Genomic DNA, 21,187 nt, shown 5'->3' with positions numbered 1-21,187 from the left:
GAGAGAGATCCAGTTATACAGAAAATCCGAAAATGGAAAGAGGAAAGCCGTCGACCACCTTGGCAGGAAATATCAAACCTATGCTCAGTAGTTAAGACGTATTGGGCCCAGTGGGACTCATTTATCATCGAAGATGGCTTGCTCAAACGAGTCCTGGAAAATGATGACGGTTCAGAGAAGAGAAGACAGTTGGTGATCCCAAAGAGCAGAATAGCCGAAGTACTTCGTCAGTTACACGACAGTCCATCGGGAGGGCATTTTGGTGTCAGGAAAACCCTTCAGCGAATTCGGGAACGGTTTTATTGGATGAACAGTTCCGACGATGTAAAGACTGGTGTAAGAAATGTACTATTTGTGCCACGAGTAACGGGCCTAATGTTGGAAGCCCGTTTGAAAGAATAGCTTTGGACATCGCTGGGCCATTTCCAGAAAGTGAAAATGGAGGCAAGTACATGCTGGTAGTAATGGATTACTTCACTAAGTGGGTCGAGATTTACGCACTTTCGTTGCAGATAAGTTGATCCAAGAATATATCAGCCGATTTGGAGTGCCTTTGGAGATACATAGTGACCAAGGCAGGAACTTCGAAAGCGATCTATTCCAAGGAATATGTGATAGACTAGGCATGAAGAAAACAAGAACTACCGCGTATCATCCGCAATCGGATGGTATGGTAGAACGAATGAATAGGACAGTTGGCAAGTATTTGACAAAGATGGTGTCCGATCATCAGCGAGACTGGGACCAATACCTTCCGTTCTTCACAATGGCCTACAGATCTGCTGTTAACGAATCAACAGGCCAGACACCAGCCAAAGTCCTATTCGGACGCGAAATGCGACTACCTTGTGATCTCGAGTTTGGATGTCGACCTGGAGAAGATGTAGCAGGTGAAGATTATGTGATCGAATTACGAAGAAGAATGGACGATGTACATGAGTTGGTCCGTTCCCACCTTCAGATCGCTAGCGACCGAATAAAGAAACGGTACGATACACAAGCCGAAAAGGGTTGCTTTAAGAAGAACGACAAAGTATGGCTGTATAATCCCAAGAAGCGAAAAGGTTGTTCTCCCAAATTGCAGCAGTTTTGGGAAGGTCCATACCTCATTATGGAGAAGATCAACGATGTCATCTACCGAATAAGCAAGATTCCGAGGGAAAAGCCGATGATAGTACACCATAACCGGCTGGCGTCTTTCGAAGGTGACCACGACGTAGATGAAGAAGTGGAAGTAAACCAAGTCCAAGATGTGTCTGACCTCACGTTTGAGGAATTCATGGGTGCCTATGGAGGTACCGGTAAAGCAAGACATGGTGTTACCACTGAAGAAAAGCAAGATCTACTCGCGCTCCCCGATGACCACTCGCTGACCCTTACCATCCCGGCCAGTATCAAAGACGCACCAGAGTTGGCATCCGTCTTTCGAAGGAAGTTTGGTCGAGTTGCAGAACTTCAATGCCAAGTGCCAGCTCCCGGTAAAATCTTGAAACTCCAAGATGCATCACGTTACCTTTTCTACCTGGTAACAAAAGACACTGCCCGTGACCAACCTACCTACCGAGATGTATGGGAAGCATTACTTCAATTGAGAGAGCACGTACTAGAGTCCGACGTGCAAAAGTTAGCCATGCCAAAGTTGGAGTGCCGCCAATTAGATTGGAGGGTTATCCGAAATATGGTGGAAGAGATCTTTAAAGACACCGAAGTCCAGGTGTTAGTCTGTTGCAATCCGCATAGTTACTGGTGCGGAGAGAAAACCGTCCCTTGTCATTTTTATACAACTGGAAGTTGTAAAAGAGGGTCCAGTTGCCGATACCAGCAAACCGTTCCGGTTCCAGTCCCGACAAGGTTCCAGGAGGAACCATCTTTTAAGAGAGGGGCAATGTTACGATAAATATCATGGCCTAAAACTAACCGTAAATATATTATGACTAATTCACAACAAAATATAAATAATTATAAATAAAAAAAAGACATTACAGTAATATTAAATAATTTCGCGTAAATACAATAAAACCAAAATACCAAACTCGTTTTCACACCACCCTGAGTTTTTGCGCGTTTTTTATGTAGGCCTAATCCACCATATACATTAAATTAAAAATTAACATAGATGCTATAATAGAACAGTGCAGTAGTCAATAATTGAAGACTTAATATAAAAAAGGATGTGAGTGCCAAAAATTATGAAAATTTGTTAAGACCGAAAAAGTGATGTAGCTTTGTGTCAATGACTTTAACGTAAATAAAGATGAAAGTGTGTGAACTTTTATTTAATTATAGTTCACATATTGACTAACAAACAGAGTTAAATAAAAGTACCATGCCAACTCTTATAAATTAGATTTTCTAATTTTGCAGGTCAATTAAACGGAAACTATTTAAATTTTGCGTAAAATATGGAAATAAAGCAAAATACCAGTAAAAAACCACTTTTTTATATGTTGTTTTTAAATTTTTTTGGTTCCTCGCGGGTTTTTTGCTTTTTTAATTTTTTTTTATCCTTCAGAGACCAGGGTATTTGGTATTTGGGTATTGCTATAACGCTGGCAACTTCGGATAGGGTTGCCCCTATGACGAAAGGAGGTATGTCATCACCTCGCTGTACCCCAGATCGCTCATTTTATAGAGGAGTCCTTGGTGCCAGACTCTGCCAAAAGCTTTACTGACGTCCAGAAATGCTGTTGCCGTGTAAATTTTTTCGTTTTATCGTTTCGTTATAAATTCTGTAAGTCTTAGTACCTGTAGTTTACAGGAGTGTTCGCTTCTAAACCTGAATTGAGCTTCCGGAATAGTGCCTAGTGCCTGTGATTCTTTGTTGAGTCTTTTCAGTATGACTCTTTCCTTTATTTTACTTAAAGACGATAGTAGGCTGATTAGTCTATAGTTTTGAGAAAACGTGCCATTTTTCCCTGGCTTTGCAATTATGATAACATGAGCGTCCTTCCATCTGCCAGGGAAATATCTTAATTTAAGCATACTGTTTATTATGTTTGCGATGTATACTGTAGCTTCAGCTGATAGATCTTTCAGAGCTCTGTTTGTTATATTGTCTGGTCCTGGGGTTTTTTTGCATTTGTCAACTTTATTAGTTGTTTAATTTCTTCAGGAGATATGTGCATTATGCGTAATTTTGCCCTTTCTTCTTTTTATTCTTCTTGCTATTCTTTCTACCTCTTTGGGAAGATCTTTGTGTGGGTGTTCGTTATTGCTACAGGCCCTTTCGAATTCGTCCTTCATGACTTCTGCTTTTTCTTTTTTCGTGTGAACAATGCCATTTTTCCTGTGTAAGGGGGGAATTGGTTTTTTGTTTTTTTCGGAGAATTTTGGATAATTTCGAAAACGCGGATTTGTTTGGGTTTAGCTTTTGGATATAGGAGTCCCAGCATTCGTTCCTGCGGTTTTGAAGTTGTTTTTTCACTTCCCTGTCTAGCTCGTTTGCAATGCTTTTGTCTTCTCTTGTGCTTGTGCGCTACGCTCTTCTTCTTTTTCTGTTTTTTTCTTTGATTAGGCTTTTGAGCTCTGCGCTGATATCCCTGAATCTTCCTCTCTGTGTGGTGATTGTTTCCGTTTTGGAGCTGGCATTTGTTATTGTTTGTTCTAGTTTGTTGGGATAATGGCGATGTTCTCACCCAGGGTCAGGACGATTAGGTTGAGCGTCGAATCACCTTCATGTAATGAATGTATTTCATATTGTTGACCCACGTTGTATAGGATTGCAATATCGAGATGCGTGGAAAGTATTCCGTGAAAACATGTCGGATCTGTTGGTCCGATTACGTAAGTGTTGGGTATCTTTCTTCGAGATAGCCGCACAGCAGTCTTTCATTACGATTGGTCGTCCTGTCGAACCAATTGGGAGATCTCGCATTCAGGTCGCCTATGATAATTGTGGGCTCTTCTGAGTTCAGTATTAGGCTCAAGTCTTTGGTAAATATTGGATCATTAGGTCTGACATATGCAGAAACTATTTTTATTGTTTCGTTTTTGTCCATTAGCCGGATGATCGTGGCTTTCATTGTGAACAAGCCATCTGGTGTTGGTATATGTTGATGTTCTACTTCTTTTTTCACCACGATGGCAGTTCCTATTGAGTTGGCTCTATGATCCGTTCTGTAGATATCGTAGCCTGGGAATTTTGTCTTTTTCCTTTCAACTAATTTGTTTTCTTGAAGTATTACGATATCAAGTTCTAATCTGTTTATGATCTCGTCTAGAAAATTGATCTTTCTGAAAATTTTACTGGAGTTCCACGACCCTATGCGTAGATCTTCCGTTTGGTGTGCTAACATTTACGGGCGGCCTCTCCAAATGCTGTCATCATCTTCGTTGCATTTTTCATTTTGCTTCGTTGCTTTGTTGCGAAACAACATTTTGTTGTTTCGCGATGCGTCTTGCACCGATTGCGAGGGGGCAGGGGTTTCTGGGATGACTTCAGGAGACTTTTTGGTCGTTTGAGCGTAGCTGACCCCGTTGTTAGTTGAGGCGCTATTTATAGGTCTGCCCGCTGGTTTTTTGGGGGCAGTGGTCTTCTTCTTTGGGGCCCTGGAGCACCCACGGTAATTTTCGGTGTGAGCTTCATCGCAGTTTGCGCATTTTGGATCTGTTTCCCTACTTTTTTCGCATTCGTTACTTACATGGCTTTCTCCGCATTTAACACACCTGAAGCCGCAATGGCAAGCCTTAGAGCTATGGTAATACCCTTGGCAATTATAACATTGCAGGGTTTCCTTGGTTATTTTAATTTCGTCTTCTATATAGCTTCGTATACAGCACAGATCCGTTATTGATTTTATCTTTGCATAGTCTTCCTCTTTAATTGTGAGTATGAAATGTGGGAGTATTTTTTTGTCGGGTTTTTTCGAAATCATATTTATGACTCTTGTAGCGTTGACACCTTTGTTTATTAATTCGTTTAGAATTGTGTCTTTGTTTGTGGTTGCTGACAAGCCTTTGATGATAACTCTTCTCAGTTTATCATTGTCTATTGGGTAGGCGATGAATTCAACCTTAGGGGTGTGTTCCTCCAAGATGTGAACCATGCCTAGATAATCCTCTCTGCTTTTAGTACTTATCACTATGGATCTGCCTGATTTTGCAAACTTATTTACGGGGATTATTCCTTTATTAGCTATTTTCTGCAGAATTTTCTGGTGCAAGAATCGCCGGTGGCTTGGGTTTTTTGGTTTTCTCGCTTGCTTGCGGTTGGTTCGTTTTTTCCTGTTTTTTGCTTGTTTCTGCTTTTTCTGCGGCTTTTTACTCCGCACTGCACTTTTGTGTTTCCTTTTCAGCTTTACCCAGCGCTTTGTCTTTCCTTTCATTTATTTTTTCTGTTTGTCTTTCTGCGACGCTCTTTTTTTGAGTCACACCACTATCCGATCTCTCAGTGGTGGTTTTCTTTGTTTTCTCTTTTTTGTTGCATTGCAAGAGTTTTCTAACAGAATAACACCATAGCTTAAAAATGAATGGAAAAGAGAAAAGTACGTTATTTTCAAGGTATCAACACTTGTAACAAGTTTTAATTGTCTGAGTAAAAATAAGATACTAGAAAGTTTACCTTTGAGATGGTCAATATGGTTATACCAAGTCAATGTGTTTGACTTGGCCAACAAATTGACTTTATTTTTCTCAACACTCACATCGAAGGTAGACAAAAAAATTAAATTTTGAATTTTGTTATCATTTAGTTGCTAAGAATTATGATTGAGTATTGGAATTTACATACTCAGACGTGGTTTCTAAAACTAAACGATTTTTATCAGAAAAAAACAAAAGTTGTGTCATCTGCAAATAAAACAGTTTTAAATAGAGCCATGAAATTAAGCAAGTCATTAACACATAATATAAAGAATAGAGGGCCCAGAACCGAACCTTGTGGATCTCCATACTTTATCTGCGTAAATTCAAAGAGAAAATTTCCCTACTTGACTGCTTGGTATCTATTCTTTAGATACAATGAAATTAGTTCCAAAGGAAATTTTTTTTGGCAAAATATCATGAGAAACACTGTCGAAGGCGTTTGAAAGACCACACAGCGTTATGGAAGAGTGATTATGCTTCTCAAAGCCATCAACTATGGCACTTATCATATATAAAAGTGCATGTGTTGTGAAACGATCATTCCGAAACCCATATTGTGAACTAGCAAAAAGTTATTTGTTTCGAAGTACGATATAAGACGCTTCTTCAGAATGTTTTCGATTATTTTATTGAATATCGAGACCATGGAAATTGGTCTATAATTCTCTACAACGGCACGATCGCCCTTTTAAATAAAGTTGGGAATATTCCGGTTGAAAAAATACTATTAATGAGATGTGTTAAAGGTTTAGTAATTATTTTACTAGTGCTTTTGATAAAAGATGCGTTTAGCTCATAAGTATTCAAACAATTTGAATTTTTTAACGTTTTTAACTGCGGATTCTTCTTCAGTTTCTCCGAACCTAGATAGGCCCTTAAACACTCGTGTCCTCCCGTTTATCTCTACCGCCCCGCTCCAGACTTGTGCCGCGTAGAGTACGATCGACTGCATAACACCGTAAAAGGCCCTCTACCTTTAGGATTTGGATCCCGTAATGTTGGGCATCACCCTCTACGACGCAGCCGTACTACTCCTAGCCTTCACAGCCACCTCCCGCACGTGTTCCCCCATTTTTCATTTTAGTGCAACCACCTGCGTTCCGAACCTGGTATTTGAGATCTGCCTTATTCCGGGCCACTGCCAGTATAGCGAGGTCATCCGCGAATGCGAAATGGGTCGTACCCTTTCCGTATTCACAGTTCATAAACCCGTCATATGCCAGGTTCCATAGCTTCAGGTCCAAGATAGATCCCTGAGGACCCCGGCCGTTACGTCGACGATCATGCCCTTCTCCACCATTATCCTTCTCTCGGACAAATACTCCGTCACCACATCCATTATATAACCAGGACATTCTCTCTTTTCCATTGCCTTTATTACGTCTTTTCACTGCAGCATATTGAATGCATTCCTAACATCGAACAACAGCAGGGCCGCCCAGCTATGTTCATCACCTCTGTTGCGCAGTGCTTCGAGCACACGCACGATTACATCAATCGTGTTTGTCCCTTTACAAAAACGAAATTGCCTCCGAGATAAACCACCTAACCTCTCAACCATATCGTCTATGCGTACTCGCAGCATCCTTTCATACAGCTTACTGATGCATGGAAAGAGACAGATGGGGCGATATATTTTCCCCGCCTTGGGGAGAAGTACAAACCTCGATGTCCTCCGAGGCTCAGGAAATGTCTGTGGTTCCCGGGTTCCAGCAGTACATTCATGTACTGCTATTTCAGAATCCACGAGGGCTCCACCCGTCTTAGACCCTTTACCACCTCAGGTGGCATCTGATACAGACCGGGAGACCTACGCGTCGTGAGTGAACCCAATGCCTCGACAAGTTCATTCATGGTAAAGGGTATGGCCCGCTCAGCTCCCTCTTTCCTCCATACTGCATACCATCTGCCGTCTTGGAACTTCTTTATAACGATTCAGTATCCTTGACCCCAGATGTCCTCATCCAGCTTTTCACGCAGCTTTTTCCAGTGCCTTCTTTTTTCTGTTCGGATTTTCCTGTAAAGTTTCCTCTTCCTTGCGCGTTACTCTTTCTTGATCTCCTCGATGACCTCATGTTTGATCCCTGCTCTGCCTCTTGCTCTCGTTAACTTTTTTCTTATTGCTATTAATTCATTTGTTAGTGCTACGATGTCCGCATTCCACCAGTATGGCATTCTGTTGACATCTCGGCGACCTAATCTGCTTTCCCCCATCGCTTCTTTAATAACTCTCACCAGGTTTTCCACCGCTGGTGATTGATCCTGCATTATGCTCACGCTCCATTTGTTTTGGAGCACCCTTTGCTCTCGAGTCTTGTTTCCTGTGTTTGCCATTTCTAAGCCTTGGACTTCTTTTGCGGTCTCTTTTGTACTGTTTCCACTCACGTACTTTTCTTGGAACTAGCCCTCAGTGAGTCCTATTTTCAACCAGTTGGTTAAACTTCGGGCATTTTCTTGAATTTGTCACATTTTCAGTCACGTCGCATCTGAGGCATGTGGTTGTTTCTTCCTTGCATTCCAGCGCTATGTGATCCTCTTTGTTACATCGGAAGCAACATCCTCTTCTGTTTTGCTCCTTACAGTGCCTTTGTGTCCAAAGGCGAGATATCTCAGGCATCTCGGTATTTTAAGCCTTGATTCTATTACTCGGTAGGATATGTAGTCTACCTTTATTCGTTTTATTTTCAAGATCTTTTCGACCGCGTCCTCATCCACATTTATCAGGACACTCATAATCCCTCTTACTTCGCCTTGTGTCTCGTTCTAAATTTTTATGATGTCACAGGAACGTTCTTTGCCAGCTGCTTCCTCTGTTTACGAGTACCCGGAAAGTATAATTACTAACGACAAAAAAAGACTGGAAAATAAAAAATAGAACAAACTAATCAAACAGTTTATACTAGGCGTTAACCACCATACTGGGAAGCACAGAACTTACACGAGAGACAGGGATAAAAATATATAACAAAATAATGTACCGACTGTGCTCTATACAAGTAAAAACTGGACAATTCTGAGGAAAGAAAAGAAGGATAAATGCAATGGAGGTGAGATATCTGAGAATGATAGTTATCAAAACGAAATGAGATAGATTAAGCAACGAAACTATTATTAAATGGCCAACCAACACCAATAATGAAAAAAATAGCAAAGAGACAAATAAACTGGTATGGGCATCTGATGAGGATGCAATCCAACAGAATTACAAGAAAAATCCACGAAGCAAACAACATCTTAAAAAAAAATGAGACAGATCAAGAAAAAAAAATGAATACAGCCAGTCTTAAAAAAAGAAATAAAAATAACTTAAGCTAATAAAAAATGAAACAAAAATAATAACAAAGCAGAAAAGAAAAATTAATAAAAATACAAAAACTTAAAACTGACAAAAAACAAATTTTCTTCTTTAGATTTTCTCTTTTTAGAGATCGTTGTTTCCTACTCTTCTTAGCCACTCATTTTTGTCCATTGTGTCTTCTTTATTTAAAGCTATCTCTTTTAAGTCCTCTGTCACACGGTCCATCCATCTTCTCGGTTTTCCTCTACCTCTCTTTCCTTTAAATTTTAACAGCTTTATTCTTCATTCCACATAGTTGTTATTTCTACGTCTGACTTGATTAAATTATTGCAGTCTATTTTTTTGAACCTTTTTTGAGACTATTTCCTTAATGGCCCTGTCCTTTATCACGTCGTTCCTGATGTTATCCCTTCTAGTCTTACCCAACATCCACCGTAACGTTTTTATTTCGGCTACATCCATTTTATTTTCCTGAACCTTCATTACAAGCCACACTTAACCGCCATGAAGGCGGTGCACCAACGCAGGCATCAGCACATTCTTTTATATCTTCCTTATCTTATTTTTATATATATTTCCTTTCAGTTCTTCTACGATTTTTCGGTTTAGCTTTTAAATCAACAAGTCTGTATCATGTGGGCAATTTTTCGATCTAGTCTCTCTCATTTTCCGTTATGTAAGAGCCAAGTTATTTAAAATTTTCTACTTGTTCTAGTTTTACCCTAAGTAATTCAATATCTCCTAACATTACTGTGTCGTCCAACCACATATACTACGTTTTTGACCTGCTAATCTTAATCTTTATACCGCTTCTTTAACTCTCCAAATTCTTCTCCAATATCTCTTTGCTCTTCTCCACTAACACGATATCATCTGCAAAGAACATTGATCAAGAAGCCCCTCCCTTCCCCTTCTTGATTTCTCTGTCAGTACATACATAACAATATTAAATAGATAGGTACTCAGTGACGAGCCTTGAAGTAAAACAAACGGCACTAGAAAACTTTCAGTTAATCCAACACAAGTCTTTATTTTGGTGTTCGCTCACTCATACATATCCTGCACGAGCCTTACCTGCTTCTCAGAAACTTATTTTTCTTCTCTCTTTTCTTCTCGTTGTATTTTTCTATTAACTATTTTAAGGTAAACAAGTGATCTATTGTCCTCCTTCCTGATATAAACCCAAACTATTTTTCTCCTATCGATGTCTTTCTCCTTAACCTGCGCTTTAAAGTTCTGTAACATTTTTTTTATAATTAATATATTAAATTATTTCTAATCCTTTTACCCCGTTGCTGAGACGCCGATGGCCGTATTTGCAAATAATATATGCGCGGTTAGTCGGTTGACCATTAGAAAAGTTTATTGAAAATTACCGAAATATTAAGGGGAACAATCTACCTACTTATTTAAAAACGACGGTTTAGGTAATCCTCGGGTAATTCTTTTCGGCTGTAAGGCCGGGTTCCTTTATGATAAAGTTGTTAGATATCGTCGGGGCACGTAGAAATGTTTTTCTATAATAACCTAATGCAAGGGATTTTATATTTCATTACGTTCCTAGCTAGAAGGGTACTGTTAGTTTCGGTGATCATTAGAATCTTTTTACTTTCTTAGAAACCTATCTAGGCTGGCCTATCATTTTGGGGGGGGGGGGGGAGATACCCCCACCTTTTCTTGGGTAGTTTGGTAAAATTTTAGAGGAACCAAGTTACTTCCCGGTGGGCATTCGTCGAGTAAAGGTGCTTTGCTCATTATCGTCTCTGTGTCGCGTTATCTGTGCAATTTCTTTCTAAGTGTGTATACAATTCTATATTTGAGTTCTTTCAATCTAATACTATATTAGATTAAATATAGTTATAGAGTACCTTTAATTTTAATTATCTTCAGTGCTTGATACAAGTAAAGTATTATAGTAAAGTAAATTAACTTCAGTGAAATAGTGCAGCAGTCTTCAGGAATTACTGTAAGTTACCACAATCTTAGTATCTCCACTTATCCGGGCGAATAATATGGTATTCTATCATATTGTTTTTCAATCATCTGGGCGAATTTAAGTTCATCCATGTCTTCACCTGTAGTTAAGAATAACTACTGATTTTTACATTTAATATTTTCTTACGAACTTTCCACCAGCTACTAAGAAATTTCAATAAACATAATTACGAACATTTAGTTCTGCATCATTAAATAACAGTGCGAGATAGATAATCAACATAACCAAGTGCGGTTTAGTTAAATTTTTATTTCGGTAACCTTTTTGTATTCTTATAAATTTATATATGATTAATTTTTGTTATTTGCTATAATTGTTATGCATTTTTAACCCAGTGTCTCGAGATATGCCATTAACAGCAAAGAGAGACCTTTAATCAACCTTGGTTGAATTTGTTTCTTATTCACTATCAGGCTCTCTTCGCTCATAATTGAATCTGTGCATGACTATATTGTTGTATTTGTAAAGGTACTTATTATTCATATTACTATTTATTTTTATGTGTACACCACCATTTCATAGTTGATGGTGTATTTTAATTACTAGTATGTACATTTAGCTACCGACATCATTGTGTTGTTGAATATATTGTTTTTGTTTTATGTATGTATTTTACAGTTCTATCCCAAATGTTTATTGTGTGCGGCATTAACTTTCTTCCTTATAGTTTTACAGTCCTGAATATCATCTTTATCTGTATACAGTGGTACCATCATGCTCTCCCTCCATGTATTGGGCATCTTTTCCTTCTCATATATTCTACTCATTATTTATCATAACTCACCAATCTCCTCCTCTCCGTGAGCCTTCCATACCTCTATAGGTAATCTATCAAGTCCTACTGCCTAATCATTCTTTATCCTATTTAAAGCCTCGACAACCTCATGACTCGTTTTTATTTGGGGTATGTATCATCTATCTCCTCTCTGGTGTTTTTCATTTAGTAACTTTACAAATTACTTACTCATACCATCTTTGCTCTATTTTACACATAAAATCTTAACACTTTTTAATCCGCACTTGTAATCTGCCGCACGTGAGACATCTACTCTGATAGCTGTTTCTTACTTTACCAATACTGTATATTCCTTTTATCTTCTCGGGTGTTTGCAACTCTCCACACAGCTTTGCAGACGATCGAATAAATAAAAATTAAATAAAGAAAACTATAAATAAAAGACTTAACAAAGACAAAAAATTAACACGAAAGCTAAGAAACACAAAAAAAAATTAAAAAACAAAATTTTAAACATATTACACTAGCACAATCACTCATTGTTGATTTGTAAACAAAAAAATAATCCAGTCATTTGGTTTTGCCAAGGCCAAAAACTATTGTTGTGATTAGCTAAAAAATAAGCAAATAAAAAATGAAAAAAGATAATTCAGAAAAAAAAACAAGAAAAACAAACAAAAAGAAATAAATAAATTGAATACAACTAAAAATAAAACTGTAAAAATATACAAAAAAATTACACCAAAAATAAAAAAATTCAATTTAAAAGAAATGAAAAAAACATTAATTTAAACATCTTACACTTACATAAACCCTAATTTTTAATTTGTAAACAAAAATAGTATGGTCATTTGTCTTTACCAAGGTTAAAACTGCACAAAAATTGGTTTTTATTAATTATAGAAAATTAGTCAAGTTAAGCCAATGAGAAATTATAAGTCTTAATTAAGTCAAGTATTAATTATAGAAAATTAGTCAAGTTAAGTCCAGGCTGTTCTTTGATATTTAATTTTTAATTATAAAATATCTTTAACTGAACAGATTAAACAAGCAACTATTTATGTGAAAAAAAAAAGCAAAAAAGCTAACAGAAAGTTAACTAATACTGTTCGTTTTCAGACAAATCAACGATTTAAAATGCGGAATGGCGGCTAGTAACGAAGTAGGTGCTACTGGCACTAATATTGAAAAATACCCTTGGCTGGTTGCTTTGTTTTGGACTACAGAATTGATGCAGTACGAATTCAAATGCTCCGCAACGTTAATTTCAGATATATATGTCCTGACTGGTAATATATTTTACACTTTTTTTGCATGCAATTTTTAACTAATGAAAAATATACAAAGTACATCTTTATTAACTCTATGTCTAAGTCATAGCAAAAAAACTGTTTTAATTAAGTCAATGATATAAAATACAATTCCAGTCCATCTTCAGGTTCCCAAGTAAATGTTACTTAACTGCTAAAAAAGAAGAAATATTACAATTTTTATAGATTTTTAGGTATATATTATGCCCATACTAAACCCAGTTTATGACATATATGTGTTACAAGTATACTTACATAACGGCAAAAGGAAAAAGGTTTAAAGGAAGAACTCCTTTTGCATGATTATGAAAGAACAGCATTGATGTAGGAATCAGATTATTGCAAATAGAAGAATAATATCTTAATAAAATACATATATAAAGGGAAACAGTATGTACAAGTGCAGAAATTATATTTTTCTTCTTTGTGTTCCATCTCCTCGTTGGAGGTTGTCGATCTAACTTTATTTCTGTTCTAAACAGCTCAATAATTCAAAGTAAGTCCAAATCAATCACGCAAGTTTAAACCAGGATATTCTTCTCCTGCATAATTCCGTGTACCTTCCATTTCTCCTGTAATATTTTCTGCAGTATTACGTACTTTAATGACGTGTAAAAAGTATTCAAGCATTCTATTTTTTAGGGTGTTCTGGCGAAGTTCTACATGCTTTCCTTTGTAAGTCCATGATATATTTAACATGCAGCAGTAAAACCATCTGTTAAAGGTCCCAAGTTTATCCACTACAGTTTCCTTAGTTTTCATGCCTCTGATCAAGAAAGCAGAGTTGAAAAACGTAACACCTCGACATTATTCGGATCCTTAGGTTGATGCTATTTTAATACAGAAATGTTTTGACCTTTATAAATACTGTTCTTGCTGTATCTATTCGAACTCTTATTTTACGTGAAGGATCTTGCGATTCGCTTAACATACTACCAAAATATTTATACCTTTTTACTATCTTTATCTGCTCGTTGGTTCTGACAAGATTACCCAGGGCGTTATCTTTATAAGCACTTGATACAGCCATATCATTGACCATTTTTTGAAAGCTAAAACTGTCATATTTCTGTCCGTAGTCTTCGATTTCTTTACATTTCCAGCGAATCCAGTCCTTCCCAGCACACCTTAAATCACTTAATCGTTTGGTTTATTTTCATAAGTTGAAATATCAACATATTTTATTGCTAACTTAGTTTACCTTGTAGCTAGTCCAATTCGCTTACCTGAAAACCGTCCACTATCGAACAACTTTTTTTTAACAATGAACAATGGACAATAAATAATGTCGTTTCGTTGAAAATGCATATTGTGTGGGAAGTTATGATGTCCAGACCTCGCAATAATTATAATCAAGAAACAGACCCTTTTGTAAAAAGTTAGCTATTAGTTAGAAATAATTATGCTATTCATAATTATTATATTATTCATACTTTCACTCTCCGCTCGCCGCGCCGTTAACACAACACACTAAAAATAACTTTTAAATACACTTTCGTATTTTACACATAAAGATATTTTAAGATATAAGTTTTAGACTAATATAAATTGTAACGGAGTGTAGTAGTGACTCGCTTGTTTTAATAAGTCACAATAACGATTTGTTTTTTTTTTTACTTGGGTTTGTATGTCTACGGCCTCAGGGTCAATTCGCCAATGTATTCAATTTTGCTAATTTTACAATAATTATAACTATTTCATTTAAAATCCACAAGGAAACTAAATTCCTGTAGCTGGCTGTATACCATGTATCACAAAAAATGTATTTAAAAATTTCTTTATAAAAGGTATAATATTAAAAACCTTATCGGGCTACATCACAGAACGTTTTCGGAATTAATATTCCATTATCAGTGCTTTCCTAAAAGTTTAACCACATTTATTAAATCAAACAAGAAATTTAAAATTTTGACCAAGGTTGTTTGGGAAAGTATGTACTATTTCTTTTCATATTTTTACAATTAATATTTTTCTTTTAGTGTACTATAATGTGATCTAATTCAATTCTGTATTCTAACGACTTTGTTAAAATATATTGCTTCCTGTTATTTCGTAAAATTGTTAAACTGGCTATCTCATTTATTATGTTTTAAGTGCGGAGAATTTGGCTTCTCTTTTGTATTTTGGGTCACAAATATAGTAACAAGTGTACGGTTTCGTATTACCGTGACAATTAACTTAAATTATCGCCACTCAAAATCGCAATACAATAGAGTGATTTATTGGTGTACCCTCTTGGTACCAGGACCACACGTAACGGTTAGAGGGTTCTTTTCTGACCGTCTTAAGTCTCAAAATACTTCATCCCAAGACAGCGAACCAAACGGGCCTAGTGTGATCGGTTCTCTTCCTATCCAGCCTCGGAGGGCGTCCCGACGTGGTACCAACGAGATTCCACTGACTAAGAACACGACTTCAATATTTCAAAGGGTAAGTCTATGTTCTTTTTACAGACAACAATAATGAGTATAGCTAGTTAATTTCGTAATTTATTTACAGTTGTATTTGCTATTTTCCGCTAATTTATTTACAAACAAAATATTGCATTTTTTCTTCATTATTAGTTATCTAATATCATTTAACCAGCGACCTCTTAAGTTTTATACAAAACATCTGGCCACTTCGACCGGATGATAAATGATTATAACTTGGATCCAATTAATTTCATTGTGTTTTAATTAATTTATTTTAATTAATTGTTTTTTTTTGTTTCTTTTCAATTTAAGCTTGATTCGGTCCTTCACGCATTATTTTTAAACTTAATTTACATAATTAAATTGGATCATATTTATATAGAAATTTTTAAATTTATTTCTATTTTCATAATTCATAATTTCTGTAGGTAAAATACCCAGTAGTGCAGTGTAATGTACAATTTTATTTTTATAACATTTCATGTTTGTTGGATAGGCCAAAATTGACGAAATGCCCCCGAAGATGTTCTAGGAAGCCAAAGTACTTGGGCAAGATTTAATTAATAAACTGTGCTCGATATCTGCCTTTTATTTGTTCAAAAAACTTTTGTGTTAGTTATCATGCTCTCTAGCTGTTTTATCTTCTCTTCTACCTTATCGAATGTTCTAAAAACTTCTTCAAATTTCTCATTATTCTGACTAAATACTTCGTCGAATCTTCTAGAAACATTTTCGAGTTTCTCGTCGTTTTGTCTACCTACTTCTTTAATAATTTGAGACGTTTCATCAATCTTTTGGAAACATTCCCAAATATATCATCATTTTTTCAAGAAGTTTCTTCGATCTTCATTAAAACTGCTTCTTCTGCTGATTGAAAATGGAATGTTTCCATAATATGTTCCTAATAATGTTTTTGTACTTCCCAATATACAATATAAAACAATGTTACAATATGATAGTTCAACATAATACAATTACAAGTCAATTATAAGTTAAATATTTTGTACAAACAAATAGTTGTTATTAAAATAAACAAAGAAGAAATTCCCTGATGAACCAGAGGTTGTGCTCAGGGATTATACTCATGTACGCTATTCAATATTTGTTCTAGAGTACCATTAGGTTGATAATATAAAATATTGTTACAAAATATACAGTATAGTATTAGTTACATGGTGAATTCAATTAAAGAAGATCGCATCGAAAATTACAGATTCAGTGTTCTTAAGAAATTTTGTAAAAATGGATTTAATCATGTTGAATGAGTTGATTTTTCTTATGTATGGTAAATAGTTTAATATTCTAGGAATGAAGTAAGAGAAATTGTGTTTTCCAATTGATTTATAAGCACTAGTAATTTGAACATAGTCATGAACTTTTCTTCTAGTGCTGTAAGTAAGATCTATTGATTTTATAGCATGTTTATTTTTGTATGTAAGCAAAATTATATTTAACAAATATAACTGTCTAATACTAAAAATACCCGCTTGCCGATAAAGAAGTTCTGATGAATATAAGTGAGATTTTTTTAGCATTATTTTGAAAAACCTCCTTTGTAATATTTCGAGTTTATTTAAATGAGAAGCATATATTCCTTAGCAGCACTTAACAACTGCTGCTGACTGTCAGTGTCAAATGCCTTGCTGGATCCAAAAATATCGCTAAAGTAGGAGAGCCAATATCCAGCATCTTATATAAATAATCATTAACGGACGTTATAGCATCTGAAGTGCAACATCGCTTCTTAAAGCCAAATTGGTTTCTAGACAGCAGGTTAAACTTTGTAAGATATTGATTTACTCGTTCTGCTAAGGCCTTTTCAAAAATTTTTGGCAAGGCTGGTAATAAGTGATATAGGACGATAATTTGGCATCAATTTTGTATCACCTTTTTTAAATATAGGTATAATTACAGCTTTTTTAAAAAAGTCAGGACATATACCATGTTCAAATATTTTATTTATTAAATCAGTTATCGGAACAACAACATAATTTCAAATTATTTTATAACATATCGGCGGAAAAGTTGTCTATGCCAGGAGATTTTTTTGGTTTTAGGCAATGAATAATACTCTGAACTTCTGATTTTGTTACGGGTTTTAGAAAAAAACGTACTATGACATTTATTTTTTGAAAGATCAAGAGAAGATGATATTTTAATATTTTTAGCTAGCGTACACCCTACATTAGAAAAATAATCATTTAAAATATTGCTTATATTCTGACTATCAGTGATTAACTCATTATTTTGAATTAAAATGGAATTAATTTCACTTTTTGTACTAATATTATCCAATTTTTTAATAGTATTCCACAGACCTTTAGAACTATTTTTATATCTTGTAATTTCCGTGTGAAAATGTGTAAAAAATTATGTGCACTCAATATACCTACTTAGATACTCAGAAGACACTGGTGCCATATTTTTTATATTAATATTAGTATCACCCAATAAAACATGATATTTACAAACAGAATTTCTCTCTAAATATTTATCTAGACCAATACAAAAATTCTCTTCATCTCTCGATGGTGGTCTGTAAATTAATGTTAATATTGTATTTTGATTAAATTTACCTAATATAGTTATCTCTAATACCTTATATACAATAATGTTTACAATCTTCCACATAAATCTTAAATTCTTTTTTATGTATACAACGACACCGTCATTTTGATTTATATCTCCTTCATTATAAAAAATGTTATAATTATCTATTTGAAATAAATATATATATGACATATACAATCAAAATGAAGTGTTATCTATTGTATATTTAATCGTAACTGATCTAGATTTTTATTAAGGCTTCTAATATTTTGGTGTAAAATGGTAAAATTTTCATTATTTTTACCTTTATAAAAATCCGCAGTTAACTTATTAAAATCTTCAATATGTTTAGATTTATGAATAATTACGGGAATGTAGTCTACATCACGAATGTATGGATCCATACTATAACAACAACTAAAAATATTTGATAGTGAAATACCTAAGAAAAAATAATTGTCTTACAAATTTCTACCACTTACTGCTTTGCTGCCGAGTAGTAACTCTTTCTTTGGTACCTAAAGTAGAGTTGTGTCTTGATTTTGGCTTTTTTCCTTCTTCGTGTCTATGTTCGTTTTTATTCTTCTCCACTTCTCTTAGTACTTCTTTAAGGTCTATAATATTTTTCTTTCCGAAATCTTTTTTTCTGATTTAATTTTATCAGTATCTGATTCCTTTGTCAGTTTTTCAGTCAGTGTAGTTATGAGGTTAAGGTTTTGTTGTTGGGTAGCCTCTTCTTTCTGTGATGAATTCTTGGGCGTAGCTAAGGTAAATTGTGCTTGCTAGTAACACTCTCGCCGCCAATGATATTTTAAATTTTTTCGTCGTGCGCCAAATCTATATTATTTTGTTAACGTGAAACGCTGTAAGTGTACATTAATGTTACACTCTAATGTTACACAAAAGAGCAATTATCAAAATCTGGTTACTCGTCAACTTTTAAATAAAACAGATCCGTACTCAGCCGAATTGATGAAACTGAAAAATCGAAAACGACCAAAATGAATAGTAATACCGGCAATGTAATACTGGCAACACCAGTAAGAAAGCTAGTTACCCCGTCACAAAGACTTGTTCTATCCAACGTAAGTCCCACAATTGCATATAATTTATTTTAATCATCATCATTTTGGCTTTATAACCCTGTGTGGGTCCTAGTCTCCTCAAGAATTTCTCTTTAGTCGTCGCTATCCATCGCCTTCCTCCGCCAAGCACGTATTTCCATATTTCTCATATCTTGATCTATGTAATTTGTTTTAAACCAAGTTAAAAACTATTGGATTACAGCTAAAGTCACCCATTACATTCTTACGAATTGGAGCAACCGATCCAGCGTATAGTCACATACTTAGTTTTCGAAGGCAGGTGTACATATCTCCTCCAGAAAATAGTTTCCAAATTCCCCATACATTAGAAATTAATCATGATAACTTAAAATATCGCATATTATTACAACAGATCCATGATACTATAAGTACAAGCAACCAGGTCATTTTGCATCTCAATATGCCGGCCCCCAACTCCAAGCTTTAACTTCTTCATATACTAGATCACAACAACAAAGTTCCTCTCTAAACCATTCCTCAGACAGCAATAATTTAAGTTAGTCTATATCAAATACTACTAACCCTGAAATGATATGCAAACAAACACCAATTATTCCTACATTTAATGAGCCCAATCCCGACATACCCACTTCTTTTGAAGTTCAACAACTCTGATAACTAAACCTACGACCTCGAAACGAAATTGATGTGAAATTGCAACACCTAGCCCAGAAGATACACCAGATATTACTAATTCCTCAGAAACAAAATCTTACTTTCCAACACCTATTCCAAAAGTTCCAAAAAAAAGTTGAAGTCGAAAGACAAACTCTCTAGAATTTTGAGAATTGTCCCAAAAGATAATCAATATTATTGACAATCACAATCCCAAGTTCCCACTCGATAGTCAACAATTCACTGATCTGTTAGAGAACACTCACGGTAGTAGTGATGCATTAAGCATTGCTAAAGACTATACCCTACATATTCCATATCTTATAGAAATGATAAATAAAATACATTATCAGGCTGAAGATCGAAATATGAAAATTTTTTTTTTATTTTTTTTTTGGTGGCATAGACTTTAGTCATTCAGCCCGTCTCAAAAGGTTATAATATATTCCTTAAGAAGGTAAATATGAAAATTAAATGTACTAGATTAAGTAAAAAATTAACTAAACAACTACTCGAACATGTTGGTTCATCTGACTTAGACAGTGATATATCTCAAAACTAATTATTTAAATAAAAATACAATTCATGTATAATAATATTTTACAGTGGAATTTAAACAGTTTTCACACTCACCTACCCTTATTTGAGGTACTTATTAGGAAATATTCACCTTATATTATATGTCTTCAAGAAACTAATTTTAAAGACAACAATGCGTATAACTTGAAGTCATATACTGTTTACTATCAAAATAGAGAGACAGATCATGCTAGAGGCGGTGTTGCGATATATGCTAAAACTAATTTACAAGTAAAAAGAATCACAGTTAATACAAACTTAGAAGCAATAGCAGTAACAGTAACAATAGGTACTAATCAAAAAATGAACATATGTAACATTTATATTAAAGTTATTAGCAAACGTAATCAATAGCCTGAATTTAACAATAATGAACGACGGAGCTAAAACTCGTTTCGACACAGTTACTGGAAAGTTTTCAGCTATTGACTTGTCTATTTCTGACTTATCGATGAAACTAAATCACACATGGCAAACCGTAGACGATTTATATGGAAGTGATCATTATCCAATAATAGTAACAAAAATTTCCAACCCCACAACAGAAACCAATCCTTTGCAAAAGTGGAAAATTAAGCAAGCCAACTGAAACATTTTTAAAATAAAAATAACTGAAGAAATATCGAATATCCCTATAATTGAATAAGACATAACCTTAACTTTAAAATTGTTTAATAACTTAATCACTGAAGCCGCCACAACTGCAATGGGAAAAACAAAGTATATAACAAAAAACAAAGTAAAAAAGCTTTAAATACTTTTAAAAGACATAAAACCAATTAGAACTTGAAAAAGCTAAAGAAAAAAAGGGCATATGCAAAATTAATTACTACCAGATCTAAAAAGGAGTCTTGGAAAAAACACGTTAAAAGTATTAACAGGAATACAAACATGTCATCAGCATGGAAAAATGTTAAGAAAATATCTGGCGTCAATACACAAAATGGAATAAAATACCTAGAACGAAATGGAAACCTAATTAATGAAAACAAAAAAATTG

General features: G+C 35.0%; 1 protein-coding gene across 3 annotated transcripts in view; it reads left to right on the top strand.

The window, feature by feature from the left end:
- Positions 1 to 21,187, top strand: part of LOC140445872 (testisin-like) — a 169,969-nt gene that overhangs the window by 78,344 nt on the left and 70,438 nt on the right. For all 3 annotated transcript variants that reach the window (XM_072538277.1, XM_072538275.1, XM_072538276.1), the window contains exon 5: positions 12,733 to 12,902. In XM_072538277.1, coding sequence (XP_072394378.1) covers positions 12,733 to 12,902 — 170 coding nt within the window. The remainder of the gene's footprint in view (positions 1 to 12,732; positions 12,903 to 21,187) is intronic.

Source organism: Diabrotica undecimpunctata, chromosome 7 (assembly GCF_040954645.1).
Source record: "Diabrotica undecimpunctata isolate CICGRU chromosome 7, icDiaUnde3, whole genome shotgun sequence".
Classification (NCBI taxonomy): Eukaryota; Metazoa; Arthropoda; class Insecta; order Coleoptera; family Chrysomelidae; genus Diabrotica; species Diabrotica undecimpunctata.
The sequence above is the reverse complement of the archived record's forward strand: the minus strand, read 5'-3'. Positions and strand labels throughout refer to the sequence as shown.